The sequence below is a fragment of the Camponotus vicinus genome, unplaced genomic scaffold (genome assembly GCF_025532165.1).
Source record: "Camponotus vicinus isolate PSW18456_S1 unplaced genomic scaffold, iyCamVici1.0 SCAF_14, whole genome shotgun sequence".
Classification (NCBI taxonomy): domain Eukaryota; kingdom Metazoa; phylum Arthropoda; class Insecta; order Hymenoptera; family Formicidae; genus Camponotus; species Camponotus vicinus.
The window spans coordinates 5,019,020-5,041,766 of record NW_028141950.1 but is presented as its reverse complement, the minus strand read 5'-3'; the positions used below and the strand labels follow the sequence as shown (position 1 = coordinate 5,041,766).

Below are 22,747 nucleotides of genomic sequence, written 5' to 3'. Positions count from 1 at the left end.
ATTTTTATAAGCTCCATGGAAATGTGTAATAAAAAAAAGAGAAAGAAAAAAATTCGATGCATATAGATCCATTAATTTCACGCTCGAGTATTTTGATGGCATAAATGGCGATTCTGATATCCATATCGATTATTGTACGTACGTTCGTTACACAATTTAATTAAAATATGCCGGGAAAAGTGTACTTTAATAATTCTGCTCGTAGGAAATATTTTCTCGAGTTCCTTTTTACGCAGCGCATAATTACTTCAAGACTTTAATTGAATCCAAGAGACGTTAAGCGCCCATTTTATCGTGAGAATAAGAGAGAAATTTATTCCCGCTAATCACTACCGTTGGCGTATTTTATTTTGTCTACATCATTTTATCTTTTCATGATATGTATAGATGATAATCAGGTAAAAACTTGTACGAATGTGTAAAATATATATTCGTTAACAAATATGTACAAATGTATTGTCCACGAAGAGTATTTAATAATTTTTCGAGAGAAAATTTTTGTTAATTTTGAAAGTTTCGTCATAAATTTCACATGAATATAATTTTAATTTATAATTGATTTTCTAAAGAGTGGACTTATTATAATAGAAATTTTAATTTCAAAGTTCCATTATCTACAAATGATGAATAAGTGAATGAGGAATGGGTTCAGATTAAATTTTCGATGAAATTTACTCTACATTCATTAAAGAATCTCGAACTTATTAATCTCTCTCTCTTTCTCTCTTTTGCTCTCTAAGTCAAGCTAATTGTAAGTGCATTTTACACGCGAGGTAATTCATTTTTTCGTGTCGCACGCGAGTAAATTGTCATCGGTAGCGATTTTACGCGTATGCTCAAACGTCATCTCGTTATGGTAATCTCTTTCCTAAGGAAAAATCGCTAGCGTACTAACGCCACGGCACTTTAAAGTTGCGAAGGACTGTCTTCGTGTCAAGAAAGTTAAAACGCTCACGGAATTTTGTAAGAGACTGATCAAGATCAATGTCAGTCAAAAACTGTTTAACTGGCCTGCTGAAAAAAATTTTGGAGCTCTTATGAATTTGAATTTTACGTGTGAAAAAAAATATATATATATTTCTTTTAAATATTTTTAATCTTTCAATTATACAAATAATTATTACGACGCAATAACGTATAACATGCATATGACATTTTTATCTTTAAAATCTTCAGATTTCGAAATAATGGTAAAATTTGCCACTAGAATAATATGATTATAACTACAATAATCATATTATTATTTAAAATCCGATTTTCTCAAATATTATCTGGAAATTATTAATACAAAATCAATATTCCGCCTGATAGGCAAGATATTCTAATTTATTACAATATCTGCGAATATCATTTCTTTCCTACATTTTCAGAAAATAAAACAACTTTTATATTCCGATAAATCAATTTATCCGAAGGCTGTTGATGATATTAGAATTTCTTGAATTTCGATCGAAGTGCGCATACGGAAATGTAACGCGATTTATTTGCATATTTTCTTCGCAGTAGTTGAGATTGATTCTCATTAGCATATGTTTTTATTTTCGTTACATGCAAACAGCCTCTCAGTGTTTCTAACGCCACGTTCGATCCGGCATGAACGGATACTTCGTTGAATAGCACGAGGGCTGAATTGAAAGGGAACACAATGCACGCAGAGCTTGCACTCTTCCGCGTGTTTCGAGAAATACTGCGACATTTCCTCGTGCATACATCAAGTCGACTCCCAGGCGGTATTTTGAGTGCTCCAGAATACGATATGCGAAAAGTATAGAGTTACAATATACGAATTTATTTTTGAGATGTACGACTTTCGTCGCGCACTTTCCTATCGTGTTGCCAACTTTATAAATTTTTATTGCGCGTTTAGATTCATATTATATATACATACATAAAATGTAGCACTTTGTAAAAAAAATTTAATATATTTATCTCTTGATAAAATTTTATGTAGAAATAAATAACATGAAAATGACATCAAAAAATATTATGATGCCGAAAAGATGCGCAACGGATATGTGTTGGGTCGCAGAACTAATAATTTTGTGAATAATTTTGACAAGTGTTACATCAGCATATTTGATAATAATGCGTAACAATTCTTGACAGAAAATGTCAACAAGTCTTTCTAAAGTCAACGTGTCACAATATAGCAATTAGAGACGAACCTCCAAAGGAGAGCCAATTACGCGCTTTAAGAAATAAATTTATGAATATTCAAATAATTTCTTCTTTCGAAATAACAGAAGATATATAGCGCGCATGGCGTGATGCATATTTAAATACTATTGACGAGATATTCAATTAATTAGCCAATGGCATGATGAGTCAGAATATAGCTTTTAAATGTGACATATGACATGTGTCAGTGCTTTGCGATTCTAGAATAGGAATAGATATTTTATAGGACTTTAGAATAAATTTCTAAATTGAATAATAAATGTTAACTTGTAAGCACTCTAAAATTTTTATATTATTTCTTAGTTATATTCTAAGTTATATTTTTGACCTAGTTTATAAATATTGATTGTTACGAGAAAATTCAGAGAATAAAACAAACTGTAAGCGATATAAAATTATCTTCTTATTCTAAAATTGTAAAAATTGTACTAAAATATGATCATTATATATATATTATCGTAATCAACATTTAAATTTTAATCTTAATGAATGAAAATGTAATAAGTTGGTAAAAAAAATTCTTAACCCGATTTCTCTTAGCGAAAATTAATGATTTTTGTATTTTTGAATCAATGAATAAAAGATCTACATTTTTTGTTGAGAGGTTAATAAAAAGTATTGTTCTCAATCAGAATAGTGGTTGATAATAATAAATGATATTTTCTTATCGTTACATTTCATACATTTTCACATTATATATGACATATCTTTTTTTTGCCTCATATATATAATTTATTTATATTATATTTGTGTGAGTATCACCATTCTATCATTGTTAATTCCTACTCAAGATTCTCGTCGTGAAGAAAATTTTAGTATGTATCTAAGTATCGATTGAAGTCGTAGTAAGAAAGTTTACGAGAGAACCTCAAAGAGTACAGCTATAGGAGAGACGTTCGTCGTAAAGGAATCCTACTGAGGCCAATGTGTTTAGCATAGTAAGCAGTCGAGCCTCCAACGAGAGGAACCTTGGTTCGACACATGTGCCGTATTCTGTAAAATAGAGTTACAAAATGTCTAAAATTCCATCTTGGCCCAGTCCCGGCATCTCGACAAACTTTGACAACATCGCGAAACTGGCATCGCAACATTCCTTCCGAGATTCATTTTGAAAGGAGGAAATCCTCGCTAAAAAGCCTTCTTCATGCTTTAATTTAGTTAATCAATCATTTTTGTCTTTTGTGGAATCGTGCGAAAGACAAAAATGATGATAAAAATAGAATACAAATGGAAATTGCCACGTTTCTGCTGTTTTAATAAGTTTGATACGAATAGCGTAAAACAAAATTTAGTGAATGCAACAATATGCAAGTATTGCAACAGTAACATAAGTTGATGTGCCCTAATATATTAATTTTTTTAATAATTACTAATTTAATATTTTTTAAATATTTTAATAATTACAAATTATAATTTTTTAATAATTACAATTAATTTTTATAATAACAACACTGATATAATCTTAAAATTTTCATTCTGTGTATGAAATGTATTAAAAAATTTGTTATTAATATATAGGACAGTAATAAAATTATACCTACGTTTCGAGATTATTTAATTAGACTTAGAGTTATTTTGTACTTTAATCTCTTTTTTTTTGAGTTTCTTTTCTTCTTCAAAAGTTTGATCTAATGTTACAAAATAATATTTCTTTTAAAGGCGATTAGAGAGAAAAAAGCAATTTTTTAATTAATTTATATAATATTAATTTTTTTGTATATTTTATATATCTTTTCATGTATGTAAATATTTAGACACGTTAATGATATAATAGAAATTCTATATAAATCTCTTTCTTTGACGAAACATTCTATTTACTAAGAAAAATATTAATAACTGTATAAAAGCATTGATTAAATTTTTAAATAAAGATTTTGATTGGAGATTAGATGAAGCATTCAATATATAAAAGATGTAATATTTAATATATGTGTATCTCCTGCATTTATATAATATTTTAATTTATAAGATATGAATATATAAATACGGAGATTTTTCAGGATTACTACGAATATTTCAAAGCTTTTAATTTTAAGTTAATGTTTTTGCAATATATATATCATAAAATACGCTTTCTTGTCTATTTTAATTATAACTGGCATTTATTTTATAATCAGCACCCTTTTGTACTTCTTTTTCATTTTGCCGATTGTCTGAATCGGCTTGTCCTGTTCGAAAAAAATCAATAAGTATCGAACACGAAATTGAGCGAGAATCAAAATCTTGATCTAAATATATATCCGAAAAATAACAAAATAAATAAACAATGATATGAACATGTTTGAAATACTATTGAGATTTACGACACTTTTAAGATGTCAATGACACTTTAGAGAATATTTTTATGCTATCTAAATACATACTTTTCCTCTGCTAGTGACGCGCGAATTAAGTAAAAAAAGAAAAAGCGTTTCGACAATGTTTGAGATTTATTTATTATTCATCCTCTATCGAGAGCAATTTACATGCATCCGTATTTTTTCTACGCTAACGTAATATTACTTTATACGTTATAAAATCAGCCACAATTGCCATTTCATCCGAATAAATCTTAGTATTTTCGATACGAGTTTTTAATGTCGAATAAAACTTCAATTTATTTTATTATAAAAAGTATCATATATTGCAATAAATCCAAAAGTTAAATTTTGCACACGGTCGTCTGATATAGATGGAATTTTGATAAACAGAATATTTTTATCAAGCATTTTATGGAAGTTTTTTTAAAATCATTATTCAATCATTAAAAAACTATTATTTTGCTTTCTATCAATTCTTATATTATCTTTCTATATTTGGCATTAAATGTACGATAATATCACCAGCTCGTATTAATATATATATGTATATGTACATATATATATATATATATATATATATATAATATATGTAATATTAACATGAAAAATCGATCGTTTATTTTTATGGAAAAATATCGATCAATATTGACGTCAATGTTTTACATATTTCTTTTATATAAATTTTTATATAAATTTTATATAAATTTGAAGCTTTATTTAATCAATAGCATATTTTTATAGATGTATGATTTCTTATTTAAATTTTATTTTCTAATAATAGCATTTGAGTTGTTAATTTTATGTTATATATATATTTTATGTTATATATATTTTATGTTATATTTTATGTTATATTTTATGTTATATTTTATGTTATATATATATATGTATATATATATATATATATATATATATATATATATATATACATATATATATATAACATAAAATGTGTATATATATATATATATATATATATATATATATATATATATATATATAACATAAAATATAACATAAAATATATATATAACATAAAATTAACAACTCAAATGCTATTATTAGAAAATAAAATTATAATAAAATATATATATATATATATATATAATAAAAGGATATTCTATAAATATACAGGGTGTAAAAAGTGGAAAGTATTGCAATGGTGGATTCAGGACACAAAAATAAGAGAAAAAGTTCATATAAACATATATACAAAACATCCACTGACAACGTCGAGATACTTTGTCAACGTGTTGAAGATGGTTGCCGGGAAATTCGAGCAATACCTGGAATTTTTAAAAAAGTCAGACAATCTATGATGAGACGTGTTGAAGCCTGTATTCAAGTTAGAGGTAGTCATTTTGAGCACTTCCTGTTACCTTAACTATCAATTCTGTTGAAAAATAAAAGAAGCTATAACTTGAAAACAAGATCATATCGGATATATGTTTATATGAACTTTTTCTCTTATTTTTGTGTCCTGAATCCACCATTGCAATATTTCCCACTTTTTAGGATACATCCTGTATATGTAATAAAAAGATAATCTTTAAAAAAGTAATAAAAAAATATCTATAAAATATTTAAATCATATCCATAAAAATATAATGTTTCAGCTTCTTCTCGAGCAAAACAATAAATATATAATATATTTGCAAATTAAGTATATACGATATATATATATATACACGATAAACGTATAGAAAAATGTTAGTGTGCTAAAGTTGAATTCTGGCTTCTCTAACTACATTTCTTGAATCGAGAATTTTTGTCTGATTTCTTGCAGTCATTTCTGCGTCTATTCATTCATTCGTTCATCCCTGACATTCGTTGGGTGCGCGAATTTAGCAGCAGCGTCGCGTTAAACTCGATTAACGAGCAAACGCACGTTTGTGACGTCGTAGTCGGACCGGAGCAGCATTCGAATAATCTGCTGTAACTCGGAGTAAACAGTTGCGAGGTATAATTGCATAAACATTAGCGAGAGACGCAACAAAATAGGAACGCGGCGGAGTTAAGGTTCCACATTCTGAGAGAGAACGGCGGCAATACTCTTGTTTTGCTCTTGAATGACAACGTTGACGCAGCCGTTCAAGGCGCTCGTTTTCCCTACGTAAGCACGGAATCCATTTAATTAATTATAAAAGAAGGTGTGGTGTCGCATGGACCAATCCGACCGGTTCGTTTGTCCTCCAGCCTCCTAGAACATTTCGATTATTAACGTGCCGTCTCGATTGAGGCTCAGTGATAGAGAGTGAGTCGCACGAGAATCGTCGATTTCGTAACTATCTGCGTTATCGAGAGATTCGTATACTTTCCCTCTTGTGGAGGAACACACGTACATATCTCTCCATACAATTCTCTACCAAAAAGATCGGCAGGTGAAATTTCTGATATTTCTTTCGTGCACGACGAGATGTCCGTATCCAGTTTTCGTGAATGTTGGAATGTTTGCGCCTCCAACATCGCTCGGAAGACACACAATCCTATAAGATCGATCGTGGAAAATATCGTCGTCGAGCCGAACCCCAACAAGTCGATGATCGCATTGTCTATTGGTAAGTTGAGTAAAAGTCGTTTTAATTTTATGCGAATATATATATGTTTATGTCTTTAAACTCACGATCAGACAAAACCGATTGACCAGAGAAACAAAGAAAATTTGAATCCTATTTTTTCCATGTGTGATTTAAATTATTTTGCAAATATATCATTATAAGGTTCTGTTTGTTTCGCTATATTCCCTAAATTGTAATAATTATATTTTTATGAATATATGATTTCTCCCTATTTATAAATATATTTTATTATATATATATATACATATATATATATATATATATATATATCTTCTATATATTTATATCTTTTTATGCTATATTGTTTTCCTTATTATTTAATTATTATTAAGTCATTATTAAGTGTTTGTCATTTTATTTTTATTATACTATGTGTGTATAAATTTATAAATTTTTATATATTATATTTTTTATATAATAAATAAAACTATTTTTGGATATAAAAAAACAGAGAAAGATATATATATATATATGTATATATATATATATATATATATATATATATATATATATATATGTATATAAAGAATATTTTAACATTTAATATTATATAACATTTTTAATAAATTCGATTTATATTTTATAATATTATATTATATAATATTCTATAATATATTATATTATATAATATTCTATAATATATTACATTATATAATATTTTTAATAAATTCGATTTATTATGCAGATTTATTATATAATTTTAAGAATTATCTTAACAATGTCAATTTTACTTATATCACAATATTTGTCAATCCAGCTGTAATTTATTGGATTTTTATTTTTTATTCGGCAAGAGGTGAAATACAGAAAAGCATAAGATGATGGTGATGTAATTAAAGAGTTTTTTTTACGTAGCACTAATGTAATAAGACCTAGCCAACTTGATCAATCATTTTCTACTGAGGAGAAAAAAAAAAGAAGATTATATATATGTCCCGTATATTTTATTATAAAAGTTGTGAAGAGATAAGCGCGACATACGCGTAGAACTACAATATAATCCGTCTTTAGTTTGGCTAATGTATGAAACAATGCATTAATTAAAAGGCACTTAATATAGAATATATTGTACAGCGTTTTGCTGCAAAATTGCACTCATATTTAGAACTCGCCATACGAAACGATTAAACTCACATCAGATTGATAAAAATAGAATTATTACATTTTTTTCTTACTCGAGGAACACTTCAAAAAAAGTTATGCGAATATAAAACCTCTACAGAGGCTCAAATGTCGGTACATGCAAGTAAATGCATACAAATTGCAAACTTTTGCCATTTCCTACGAATAGATTTTCAATATGCATGATCTGTGGCCATTGCAAAAAAAAGTTTGATATATCGATCGGTGCAACATAGGTCAAATATGCGAGGAAAATATGCTAGAACATGAAAAAGCGTATTTTGATTAATTCGAGAACTACGCAGGAATTACGAAAATATCAAAATGCGTTCGATTCATGTTTATGAAAAAGAATTATTGAATTTTTATATCCAGCGACTATATGTTCTTTCTTTCTCTCTCATAACACGATTATTTTATTTTAAAATTTAATACACAATTTAACTAATCTTTTTTAAAGTTTGCGTCGTTTATCAACGCCAGTGGTTTTATTTGCCTTTTGATTATGGTTTTATGATTCTTATCTACTAAACCACTTCTAATAAAAAATTTTTTATGTATTTATGAAAAAGCATGAAATATTTATATTATTTTTCGTACACGATTTTTGAGATAACCAAGTCAATTTTCACTCTCACATGTGTGTTATAACGTTTGTAGTTGTAATCTCTTTTATCACATACAAATTTTTTTTCTTTTATCACAAACAATTTTATTACAACAAATTTAATATTGTTAGACTTATATAGAGTGAATCATATCAGTTTAAAGGTGTTGAAATAAAATATGGATATGCTATTTATTATATGCTTCTTTTGTGTGAACGAGCACTATAATCAATAATTTTTCATAAATTTGCAGAATTTACGAGACACGTGTGATACACCCGGCGGCGTTTCATTTTTTGTTTATGACTTGTTGAGAAAAATTTTCAACATTTCGATAACAGTGCACAATTTTATCTTAATTATATTAAATTAATATCTCGCTTGTTTAATGAGAAATAAAACTTTTCATGCTAATATATACTACATTTTGTCCTTTTTTATAATCTGATTAAAAGAGAAAAAACGCGAAATTAACTTCGACCTCCGTAAGATCTCCGAGCTTTTTTCTCCTCCCTGTTCGGAAGTATTGAAACTTAATATACAGTTCGCTCTGGAAAATATTGATACGCAGACACGCGGTGCAGATAGACAATATTTCGTTTGCCGATTCTGCTGCATTTCTAGAAGAAACAACTTATTTGAAAGTTACCGAATAAAAGCTTCTCAAGCAGTAAAACAATTCCAATATACTTGGCTCAATCAAATTCCTGCGACGCCTAAGGAAAAAGCTATTAATATTGGAAATCTTTCCATGTTGTACAATTCCAAACAATTAGGTGCACTAATGAAATTAGAAGATAAACATGTAGATAGGATATAATTGTTTTTTTTTATAATAAGTAACATGAGAATTGATAACATCCTTTCATTATATCAGCTTTAATAGATTTTGGATGCAAATTTTGAGAGAAATTTCGAGTTTATATTAAATTTTTCGATTCTATGAATGATTTCGATTTCATATTAAAAGAGAGAAACTTAATTAATAACCCAATATTTAATCAAATATTGAGAGAAAATATTAAAAACCTATAAAGCAAATTAAAAATGTTTTTTAATTATCTTGCAAATTATTTTTTCGCAGTATTTCATTACTAAAAAAATAAAAGAGAATATAAAACTATTTTTAAAAAGTTACGCACGTAAAATTGGAGCATCTCAAGAATTTTTATCTTAAACTAAATTGTATATTTTGTTTGTTTTAATTCTTTAGGAAGTTCTCAAACTTTTCATGCGAAGATACGCAATTTTAACTATCTGACATAGAGTTTCATAAGCGGTGAAAAGTTAAAAGGCTTTAAAAAGTTAAAATGGTAGTGACGCATGAGCCCTCTTAATATTTGCAACATACGAGTGATGCAAAATACGGATGTGTCAGAATGTATTGGAAAAATGTCCTCACCAAATTTCATACCGAAACAAAATAGAACTGACACATGAACACACTAATCTAAATATATTTCGATACAAATCTTATTCCGGATGTACTAGCGACTATATATATTTTCAAGAACTTTCTTTTATTCTATGTACATACTCGTATATGTAATTTGAAGAAGATAACAACGCCGGAAAATGGAATAGCAACATCATAAAAATTTTTGAAAACTGCCATTTTACTTTTATAAAATGAATAAAGCAAAAGATATAATATTAAACCGAAATTAGCAATTAGCAACAAGGTTTTTTAAAAATACTTTTAATCTTTTTTAGTAGAAAAGATAAAATTTCAAAAAATTTTGAGCGAAAGTGACAACCTTTTTATGAGACTTTTTTAACCGAAAAACAGAGTATGTTCTGATGATTCGTACGTCACTCTTGGTAAAATTTTGGTGTATGACTCTGCTTCAAAATATTCTAAAACCGATTCATAAGTTTTATAACGTGCTAAAAAAATCGACGCGAAAAAACAAGAAATATTATTACAGTTTCTTCCTCTTTTATTATAATATTCATACCATATTATTTTTGAAACTCACATTTAAAAAAAAAAGATTCCATTTGAAAAAATAGGACAAATGCACTACATAATTATATCTAGCAGAAAAGAGAAGGCAGTAAGAAAGCCGCATAGACTTTTCATAATATTAAGTATAATATTATATATAAGATAAAAATATAGAAAAACGAGAATATATCATGATAAAATATTTCATAAAATTAATAAAAATTGAAATATATGATTTTCTTGAAAAAAAAGTCAAGATTATATTTTATATTTTGTTGTTGTAGAAACTATGTATCTAATCAACCTGGTAGAAACTATCACTTCATATTATATGTAGAATATTTTTTCCACATATGTAGTATGAGATAATATGTATGTACGAACTAAATTAGTTACTTGAAATTAGTAAAAATAATTATTTCAGACTTTCTATGTATCGTAATATCTATAATATGTATGTAATTTATAATATATATTAATCATAATATTAATTATAAATTAATATTAATATTAATTATAATAATAATATAATAAATATATATTATTCGTTGCCAATTCTGTCAAAGAGATTTCAACGTTTATATCAATATTAATTGATATCGACTGTAATAGAAATGTGAAATATAATATTGGAAAATGTTAACTGCAATATTGTCGAAACATGATTCTTCCTACTTAACGACGACGAAGTTCTAATTACATAAATTTCCGGTGGTACTCGTCGAGCTCCAATTTTATTTCATCGCGTTACCGCTTCGTGATAGAAATTTCGCAACAAGGATTGACTATGACGAGTAGTCCGCTGCAAACAATTAATTAGTTCCCATTACAATGTATCCAGAATGCGAACCGAGTAGTGGCTGTTTCGTTACACTTTGACAACGCCTTTGTAAACAGCATCTTACGGTTATGCTAGTTGGAATTCAGTAATCAATTACAAACGGCACACATACGCGTGATTAGCTATGTATTATGTGAAACTATAGTGGCAAATGTTGTATAAGCAACAAACTAGACTTATACAATTAATGGCTTATGCACTAATAATAGCGCGATAGACCGATGTTTATGGAGTTTTTTAAACAAGCCTTACATATTTCATCGTATTATTCTACTATTTTGAAGGCGACCCTACAACTTTTGGCAATTTGAAGCCGCCAAAGGAGGTGATCGAGGCTGTTCAAGAGAGCGTAGCTTCACAATTGTATAACGGATATGCGCCGTCCATAGGTAATTTTTTAAAGATGTACAAGTTTAGTTAAATCGTAATTTAATTTAATCTTTATTTTGCGAGAGGAATTATGAAAAATAAATCTGTTAATAATTAACATAGAAATCTAAATATTCTATTATAACCATTTTTAAAAATAAATATATATAAATTATTTATATATATACAATACTATAAATAATTAATAATATTATATATATGTCATGTGGTCCATTCATGAAATCAAATGTATAAATAATATATATTTATCTTTATGATGTAAAAATTATTAGTTATATATTTTACAATAATATATATTAATAATGGAAATATATATTAACATTACAGATTATAAACTAAGTATTAATTATGTTTATTTCAAGATGCAAGAAATTGATTTTGTGACTTATTCATTATGCACAGGTTATCAAAGGGCGCGGGAAGCTGTAGCTGAGTACAGCTCAAACGAGTTCGTAAAAGTCGATTCCAAGGTACGATCAACACGTGCTTTTATCGAATATCGATGACAGATCGGCCAACACGTGTCGTGAACAAATTTCAAGTTACTGACGCATACACCGAGGTTTCTTGTCACGTGTATACGGTCGTATTTTACTTATTCAACGATTTTTCATTGTTATTTATTCAACAGAAAGAATAGAGAGCTAAAATTGCCAAAGTTATTTGAATATTAATAACAGTCTTGGACGCGAAAGAGAACTGTAAATATTTCTTCCAACCGTGAAAAAAGGAAAAGACGATCTAGGTATTACAAGGATTATTTCCGTGACGAGGTCGATTGTATTGTATATTCCGAGCAGTCGTACAATCTCGAGAATAGTTAATTAACTTGGCGCTGTGAAATCTCGCGAGATCGCAGACGCAGATAGAAAGAGAGATACATCGATAAAACGATGCAAAAAACATTGAAAACGAATGAGCAGATCAGTTTTTAATTTCATAAACGATTTATGGATTTTTTGCCCGAGCAAATATAAAATATTCTAAAACATATATAATATTATATTATCGGATAACATTGAGAAAAAGAAAAGAGAGAGAGAGAGAGAGAGAGGGAGAGAGAGGGAGAGGGAGAGAGAGGGAGAGAGAGGGAGAGGGAGAGGGAGACAGAGTGTGTGTGTAAATTAAACTTACAAACAGAAAATAATATGTCTCTTTGGAGAATTTTTAGTCATATCCTTTCATATTCGTGATATACAATTATGATTTGCATATAAATATTGCACATGCAGTGTATTTTTCTGTAGTGAAATTCTTGCGAATAAATAATTCTCTTGTATCCATCAAATCTTCCAGTTTTTTAAAATTTCGTATATAATTTTTTAATTTTAATACCGAAAAATTCATCAAAATATATCGAATAAATTCTTTAAAAAATATGGGGAAAACGTAGAAAGTATGAAAATAACTAAAAATATTATCACGAAAAAAGTTATTTTTGTTTTTACTGTACATTTTTTATGACGCGAATAAAAGCGACATATAAATAATCTATTTCGTATTTCTATATTTACTCTAGGATGTAATCCTGTGCAGTGGATGTTCTTGTGCACTTGACTTGTGTATCACGGCTTTAGCTCGAGAGGGCCAAAACATCCTAATTCCACGTCCCGGATTTTCGTGCTATCGAACATTGGCAGAAGGTCTTGGTATTATGGTTAAATCGTACAACTTACGTGTGAGTATTTATCTTCGGAAAAGAGAATCAACGTCTTTTATGCAGCAAAATGTATCTAATAATAAAGATTTAATAATAAAGATTGCAACAATAAATATTAAATATATATATGTATTTTACATGGATATATATTGTGTTATATTCGATATAAATTTCAACATACGAGTAAATATTATTTTAAACAACAGCTTTAAACGTGACTCACTCTAATCGATATTCGCTTGATGATAAACAATTTTGAGAACAAATTATGTCATTTACATAAGTGAAATTTCAATATAATAAATATATCAATTTAGTGTGACAACTACTGGCTTTCAGTCTTGCTTCTGAATAATGACAAATCAAAAAACGTGAGCCACATGTTTGACTAATTGTAAGTTGTCATATGGATAATTAAAAATTTACACTTTATAATACATGATTATATTTGTATAATTTAAACATTATATACATATAAAAAATTTTTTATCGAATATTTCAAATGCAAATATGACGACTGTTTCGAAGAAAAATGTAAAAGTCTTTTTCTTCAAAGAGACATTCATTTGCTTATAAGAATATAACAATTTTAAAAGAGAAATTATTAAATAAGTAAATTTCTTAAATTATTTTTCTGTAAATGTTTAAAAAATTTATTAACTTTTAAAATTTTAAATTGTTTTATAATTGATTTGTTTAATATGCATTAAATGCATTAAATCATATAGATAACAAACAACGTAATGAACACTCTTGCTTCATATTCCCGTGATAACGTACAAAATATTGATCGATACCACAGTGACAGCGCTACTCTGTAATAATCACGCCTGTAAAAGAGAAGGTAGTATTACACGCTACCGTGTTGCATCGTCATTAATAAGAAATGTGCATAACAGGTGACCGTCATATTTCTTAAGTTACGCATTATTACAAAATGTATTGCAAGAGAGACAATCAAGCTTAGCAGATAGCTTTATATGCAAAAATATTCCATTTTGTTAATATCTTTAAATTTACTGACCATCTGTAAATCGTGAATGTCACAAAAAACAATGAATGTGCATAATGTACTGTTTAATGCACGAGGCCAGATTGTAGACGAAATTTAGCTACATCAATTATACACATTTTCCAGAGACGTACCAAGAAGTAAAAATTAATATTTAAAACTTTCATTTCCTACCGGAAATTTTTTTTCAAGTAAAATCTAAGGTGTAGTTTGTAATAACAATTAAATGACGGATATTTTTAGTCGCCCTTATTTTAGCTTGCTCTATAAAATAAATATTATTTTTAATATTAAATAATTTCATAATTTCAAAAAATTTTGTTAATTTTAGATTTTGCAAAGATTTCATTTCTCCCGCAAAGTAATTACGTAAAATTTAGAGCCAACTGGAACTGTATTATATGTATAATGATTTTAAAAGATACGCAATCATATTTAAATCATTTTTCATTATGATAAAACATCTATGCTTTCGGAAATTCTTCAATATTGAATCGAAGTTAATGAAGTAGTTTCCACTCTTTTCAATTTCGTTTACTGACAAGTTTTAACATCTCGCCCGCCTTTGCTATATGTTGGGAAGTATTTTACTTTCCTAAGAAGTAATTTACAACCGTAATGCTGTAGTTTTTTGTCGACAAAGCGAAATGTGCAAGGAATTTGTAAGCCATTCTATGCCACGCATTTTGTCGCACGTCATACATTAGTGAATCAGATAAATATTGTCGCTTATAAAAGTAAAATCCTTTAAAATCTGTGTAAATATTCTGGAGCAATTTTATTGTTATACATCCTATTGCTTTTTCGCTCATATATTTATTTATTTTATTTCTATTAAATGTATATCTCCAAATATTATTTAATCTGAAAAATCATACACGAAAATACATTTACCCAAAGCAATTCGAGATCATAAATTGTTTTAATTTAGCACGATATAATTTTGCCAAAAAATATCAAATTTTGATTAACGTGTACTTGTAAAAAAAATTGCTGAAATTGACCTAAATATTCTAATTACACTAAAATTTGAATCCCAAAAAAATCTCAAATTGTCAAAGAATCTATAGAAAAAGCACGCTATTTTCCGAGACACCTTGTACATTATAAGGGAGAGAGGATGAAGAGAGGAGGGGGAGGGAGAGGGCCACTCACGAATGCATCCTATTAATATTAATCGTTCATTTCAGCCGGAACTCGATTGGGAGATCGATCTGGACGACCTGGAGGCGCAAATCGACGAGTCGACGGCGGCGATTGTTATAAACAATCCTTCGAACCCGTGCGGCTCTGTGTTCAGTCGCGACCATATACTTGACATTCTCGATGTCGCCGCTCGTTATTACGTACCTATTATAGCCGATGAGATTTACGAGCACATGGTACGTGCCCGAATATTACGCTTCTCCCACAAGTATCAAGTGACAAATCGTTTCATTTGCGAGCACCGAAATAAAGCGCGCGCCGCGTCCTCTTGTTCGAAGGGGATGCGCAATTAATTCAGAACGAATATGCAAAATCCGGTGCCCGAAATCCGGAAAGATTGCGCTACACTTCGTTATCGCGTCAAGAGAAGAATTTTTACTTATAACACATATACGACGATCAATTGTGATCTAATCGAAAGGAATATGCTTTATAATAATTAAGTTTTATAATAAAATTTTAATCATAAAAAAATCTTATATTTAATATTAATATTCTCATCGTTTTTTAATGAGTTAGAAAAAGAATTTTTTTTACATTATACAACAATTATACTTTAATAATATGATTTACAAAAAATTTCATAAACTTTTTCATAATTTAAATTTTATTATTATAATTTAAAACGTAAAAGTACTCGTACAATATTCTATTTGCGTGATGTATAACGGTAATAGCGTTTTTGAAAAATTCAATGAGACAAAGTAATGTCTGGCTGTCACGGTTTTGCGTTATTTTGCGTCACATACAGGTGAAACATACGTGCCTATTATGCGCAAATACATTTTTCGCCTCTCTGCTGTTTTCAGGTATTTCCAGGACGGACTTTCCACTCGTTAGCGTCTCTATCGACCGAAGTTCCTATTTTGTCGTGCAGCGGACTGACTAAAAGGTATGTTGGAACGTGAAGTGACTGTAAAACTCCCGTATTTCGGGTTGAAACACGACGGCGCAAGATTTTTACGTAACATTCTAGGATTTTTGCGCGCAAACTTAATGTGTAATTTTCGCGTATTAAATAAAACGACCGACTAGCTAATCTACCTCTTCAAACAATGTCATATTGTACATTTAAAAAACCAAAAGAAAAATCAAAAGTAATTAAGGGCGTTCAAAATCAAGAATTAAAAAAATTTTTTAATCTGAATATTCCCTCGGGAAAAAAACATACTTTTTATAAACATATACTTTTAATAATTGCTTTCAATATTAAATACAGTGATAAAAAATATACTATTTTTTCTCAAGTTTTTACTTATTTTCAACACATTTTCTTCTATTATCTTCTTTCATCGCGAAAGAATGTTGTAAAACTAACGATTCGTGAAATTGACGAAAAGATTCCTTAGGAGCGAAAACGTTCCACTGTAAAATTTTTCGTCCGATTTTCGAAAATAAGACGATGGTTGATTGAGCATGAATAAAACGTTCACGATTAAAGCCGAAAGGATGATATTCCGCGAGTTTCGTGATTATGCTTCTGACGGTATCAGATTTGAAACGCAATTTAATTTACGATCGCTATACCAGTTGTAAATGAGTTCCTACTGCTGCTAAGTTTTTCATTGTAGAGATGTACACTATATTTTACATGCCACAGATTTTGCAGTGCAGTATTTCGTTATTAAAGATAAATAATGTTTTTTAGGCGAAATTCAACGATATACATGTGTATGTTTGAATATGAAATAAAAACAAAATAATAAGACAAATAATGCATGAACAGATATATTACACAGATATGCTATAATTTAATAATAGCAGACAAATTACATACACAACTATAAATTAATTGTCATGTAATGCTAATTGTACTATATATAATACTTTGATATATTAAAATGAATATTTTATAATCGAAATCAATTGAATCTTTCTCAAAGCATTTTTATACATTTTATATTATTACATAATAATTTACTGCACATGAAATACTCTGATTCACTTCAAATAAATTAATTAAACGTGAATTGCAAATGCTTCTTTTATTTAACACAGTAATATTCGTATTAATGAGAAAAAAAATCAGAAAAAAGAGGAAAGTGACTGCTTGTAAAATCAATGTGAAAATGAGAATATAGGATTATTGTTGGTCGCGTATTCATACAATAGCAGATTAATATATATATAATTATGATTTAAGTCTCTCTTCCACACATTCAAATAAAGATAAAAAATTATCTTGGAGAATAAAGGATGTATGTTTTATATATTGAATTTGCGGTGCACGCTAAATTTTTTGCAATTGTAAAAATAATTGCCTCATGCTATAATGGAATTGCATATCACAATAAAAAGCTCTTGTTATTTTATGAAAATTTAGATTTTGCCTTTCTATCGCAACAAGCGAGCTTTACATTATATTAAAATAATTTCTTTCCAAATAATTTTGAATAATATTTAAGGAAATATCAATAAATAATGAGTTCTCTGTGCAAACTTTAAAATTAAAATTCATGACTCAAGTTATTAATTGTGTACAATTATTTGTACAGAAAAGAATTTTATTTTTAAATTAAAAATTTTTTATTGTGATACAAAATTATTTTTAAAAAGTAAAGCAACCTTGACGGTAATCTGTGAAATGGAATCTAATGACAGATAGTCGTATCTTGTTTATTTTTTTTACAGATTTCTAGTTCCAGGCTGGCGCATGGGATGGATAATAATCCACGATCGTCAAAATGTATTCGAAATCGAGGTGAGTAAACGGTACTGGCACAATACGTGACAGTTCGAAAATAATTGCTTCTCTGGCGGCATTGTTTCCGTAACGAGACCGGGCATATCGCGGCGAGTTCGGCACTGAATTTGATTAAATTTCGTTGATTAAACTTTATTCTGCTATGAAAGTTCGGTTCTTCGGCAACTGCCCCCAATCGTATCTTTATTTCCTTGCAAAGGTGCATCGCCTTTGGACAAACTTTGAATCACCGCGTCGCGTAACGCCACTGTATATATATTTATGTTCTTTAATAACTTTTGCAAGTCATTTCGCCATCTCAGGTAATCAAAATAAGAATTCTCAGAGAAAATCCAATTGAAAAGTTTTATTCACGCGTATATTGCTTAGGTATCGTATAACAATTTTTATGCAAGATATTTTAACTAAAGAATTTTTCTCTTATTGCTACATGTTTTATAATTTTGTAACAAAATTTGTCAAATAACTTTGAAATGAAATTTTTAAAATATATCTAAAACGGAATATATAAAAAGCGATTAATTTCTTCTTCCTTTTTTGCAACATATATACACTCTTTCTCTTTTCTCTACATCATACTATTTTTAAAAGAAAAGATCGATTGTATGACTCTTTTTGATAATGCTTTCTGATAGGCGAATATTGCACAAGCTGGTAAATATCTGTCGGTTCATGGCGTGTTTGATGTTTCACAATATTCGAAGTCTGTGAGAAATACTATCAAATCTTTAGAAGTGATTTTATACGGAATTTGACATGTCTAAGCTCGAATTCGCTTTTGAGAGTTTCTACGTCTGTTCATATTTGCAAGACAGCCTGACGTATAATCTTTCCTGTATAAATCATATTCTTCCAAAAATTCGTTTTATATTTTATTATCTTACCAACAATAAAGCATAGTCAAATAATAAATAAATAAATAAATATATATATATATATATATATATATATATATATATATAATCAATATATGTGCAGACTTAATAAATTTTTAATGTCTCTTTATTATTGTTCAGATTCGCAAAGGTCTGCATTGCCTAAGTCAACGGATAATTGGCAGCAATACTATCGTTCAAGGTGCTTTACCGGCAATACTTCGTCAAACACCGCAAAACTTCTTCGACGATGTTATCGATATTTTATACGTAAGTTTCCTCGATTTAAAAAATATAATAGACATGTAAATTGAAATATTTTTTTACAAAATTCGTAATGTTACAGTCGAATTCCAAATTGGCATACAACTGCGTAGTCAAGATTCCGGGCCTAAAGCCGATAATGCCGAATGGAGCGATGTATATGATGGTAATAATTTCCGTTGAAATTGACTCGGCCACACCCTTGCATAATTCCAAGAATCATATATTGTTTGACAACCCGTAGCTCGTGGGTATAAAGCAGTAAATGTTAATTGAGTGCCCGATAAATAGGTCGTACAATTAGTCGGTGCATAACCACCATTTATACGTTATGCACAAATACCATCAGCAAGGTAGACTGACTATAATTTACGAGCTATAAATTATTGAATCGATTTCTAGGTCTACATCGATCTACTAGGTTTTCCAGAATTTAATTCCGACCTGGAATTCGTACAGCGACTGCTAATGGAAGAATCCGTATTCTGCTTACCAGGCCAGGTTCGTGTTTCTGATGTTTAAATTATTAATCGGTCATTTTTAATTCTAAATTATCATCTCACAAATTCGTACATATATATATATATATATATATATATATATATATATATATAAAGATACCAAAGCTTTTTAAATTATATTTTGTGATATGTCGATATTTTTAATGCTGACATTTAAAAAATCGTAAAATATCAAAACATCACTTTGCAATGATTATTTATGTGTTGCATGAATATTTCAATATAAATTCTTTTTAATAATTAATGTGAATGCAAAGTATTTCATTTAAATATTTTTAATATATTAAATTATATAATACAATAATTGTAAAACAAATTTATTGCAATTTTTTTTAATTCTAGATGGATGATTAATTTAAGCGATAATTTCGAAAATGATTTATTTATCAATAAGTCTTGAGTTGAGCTTGCTTTACATCTCTCTTTCTACATTTAATATCAAAAATATGAAATATTTTAATTGTGTATATGTGTTATTAAAAATAAGATAAGATAAAGATAGCTTCATTCAAGGAAAAAATTCTCTAATTATATAATAATAACATTACAAAAAAATTTAAAAATACAAAAAAGGAGAGAGATAAATATTACATATAACAAAAAATAAAATTAAAAAGAAAAATTAAAAAAAGAAAATGAAAATTATATTATTAAAATTATATCAGGTACTTATATTACAAAATTCATACAATCTGCTACATTTAGACATATATTAATAATAATATTAATTTAATAAGAATATAATTTAATTTTATAACTTAATTTATATAAATACGTCTATTTTTTTTAATTTATTAAGATAAAATCGCAATTTTTCATGTTTTTACTATGTTTTTTAATAGTTTATTTAAAGAAAGACTAGTTTTTACTAAAAACGCGTTAGTGTAAAAGAAAACAGCTTTTTAAAAATGTAATGTAATTTTACTGATCTTTCCCGCTTAATTCCCCAGTGCTTTGATTATCCCTCTTACATGAGACTGGTAATCACTGTACCAGACAACATGCTCGAGGAAGCTTGTCAAAGGATTCAAGAATTTTGCGAGAGACATCATTATAAAACGGCAGAGATCATGAGCAGAAACAATTTCGTCGATGTGAAAATTCCATATTAAGGGAGAGTCAAACATACATGTCTCGCAAATATTTGCATTAACTAGCTGATTATCCTTCATGGATCGAATTTGCAGATTGTGCATTCAAAAAGAATCTTTCAGCCTTGGTTTTTGCTTCTGTGTATATGTACATCTACTTCTACGTTTTCATCTGTAATTATCTATAATTATTTTATCTAAAATTCATCTTTTACATCTCTACTTTTCTTTACAAGCATATGGTTAAGCAAATAAATAATAATGTCGATGCGTGTATAATTTAAATAATTTTAATATACGAAGCTGTCGAGATTACGATAAGTATTAAAGTTCTTGTGCTAATGACATACACATATACGTAAAGCGCGCGTTCCAATAACACTTGTGCCGATCTGTCATCTATTATTCAACACGAATGTATGCAAGGCACGTTGATTTTATCCAGACACGTAATTCGTGCGTATTCATATATTTAAAAATAAAAAATGATTTAACACACACTCACCGAAAAAAGTGGTTGTCCCGCTGTTGCCCGATGCCGCCTCCCCCTTCTCCTCCTCCTCGGCTGACAGTGCTCTCGCTCAGCTGACACGCACACACGCGCGCGCGCGTCGCGGAAATGAGGTTAAGTACGATCGCACGGCACTTTGAACGACACTCCCGTACGCGACACGCACTTTATTACATTGCAACGAGAAGAATACGCGATCGACACGATCTACTGAACATCCGCGATATCTCACGTGAATGTTAACACAACCAATATCTTTCGAACGGTAAAAAGAATCCGATAATCGGGCGGTCCATTTGTCTCGTAAATCGGCGAGTGTTGCTCCTTCTGTTCCTACTTTCATTCTCCGCACTGTAAATAAACACAAATAACAAATAGATTAAAATTTTAAAGAATACAGTTAACATGCGTGAGCTAAAATTGAAGCTAAATGTTCGGAATTTGAATTGCAATATGTCGGTTGCGCGCGGTGGATTTCGATCGGATAATTTCGCGAAATAACGCGTCGTAACAAATCGACGAGGTACAAAAGCCGCGTTTATGCTACACCGACAGTTGACAGATGTTAAAACGCAGAACTAATTAGATTATACTTACTAATCAATGCCACTCGATTGGCGGTCGATCCGTCCCGTGCGCGCAATGTTTCCTTAATGAGCGAAAATGTCGGATGTATGATCGACGGCAACTTCACCCTAGTGTTGCGCCGATACTAGTCGAATTGATGATTAATCAAGACGCGCGGAAATGTATTCTCGTAATTCGGCACTCGACGCAAATGCATTTTAATCAATACAGCAATAATTTTGCTAAGCACACAGCGTCATTAATAAAAAAACCGATATTCCGCGATTTTCTGTTAATCAAATCACTCGATCCGGTGCCCCGATTCGCGCGCTTTACTTCGCTCTCTCTCTAATTGAGAATTACATTTAAA

At 29.0% G+C, this 22,747-nt stretch overlaps 1 protein-coding gene and 1 long non-coding RNA gene across 6 annotated transcripts in view; one reads left to right on the top strand and one right to left on the bottom strand.

The window, feature by feature from the left end:
• Nucleotides 1-6,207: 6,207 nt before the first annotated feature.
• On the top strand, nucleotides 6,208-21,799 carry Tat (Tyrosine aminotransferase). Of its 3 annotated transcripts, XM_083089071.1 has the most exons (12): nucleotides 6,208-6,591; nucleotides 6,675-7,036; nucleotides 11,861-11,965; nucleotides 12,369-12,436; nucleotides 13,486-13,644; nucleotides 15,829-16,020; nucleotides 16,654-16,736; nucleotides 18,476-18,545; nucleotides 19,565-19,693; nucleotides 19,770-19,853; nucleotides 20,090-20,188; nucleotides 21,159-21,799. In XM_083089071.1, exons 2-12 carry the CDS (start codon nucleotides 6,895-6,897, stop codon nucleotides 21,318-21,320), a joined length of 1,293 nt encoding a protein of 430 aa, XP_082945197.1. In that variant the 5' UTR covers nucleotides 6,208-6,591; nucleotides 6,675-6,894; the 3' UTR covers nucleotides 21,321-21,799. The 3 variants fall into 3 exon arrangements, with proteins under 3 accessions (XP_082945197.1, XP_082945198.1, XP_082945200.1); XM_083089072.1 differs by having other exon boundaries at nucleotides 6,208-7,036; nucleotides 21,396-21,799; XM_083089074.1 differs by lacking the exon at nucleotides 21,159-21,799 and adding an exon at nucleotides 20,551-20,740 and having other exon boundaries at nucleotides 6,208-7,036.
• Nucleotides 21,700-22,747, bottom strand: part of LOC145965480 (uncharacterized) — a 116,569-nt gene continuing 115,521 nt past the window's right edge. For all 3 annotated transcript variants that reach the window (XR_014436734.1, XR_014436733.1, XR_014436732.1), the window contains one exon: nucleotides 21,700-22,161. This is a non-coding gene — a long non-coding RNA (uncharacterized LOC145965480). The remainder of the gene's footprint in view (nucleotides 22,162-22,747) is intronic.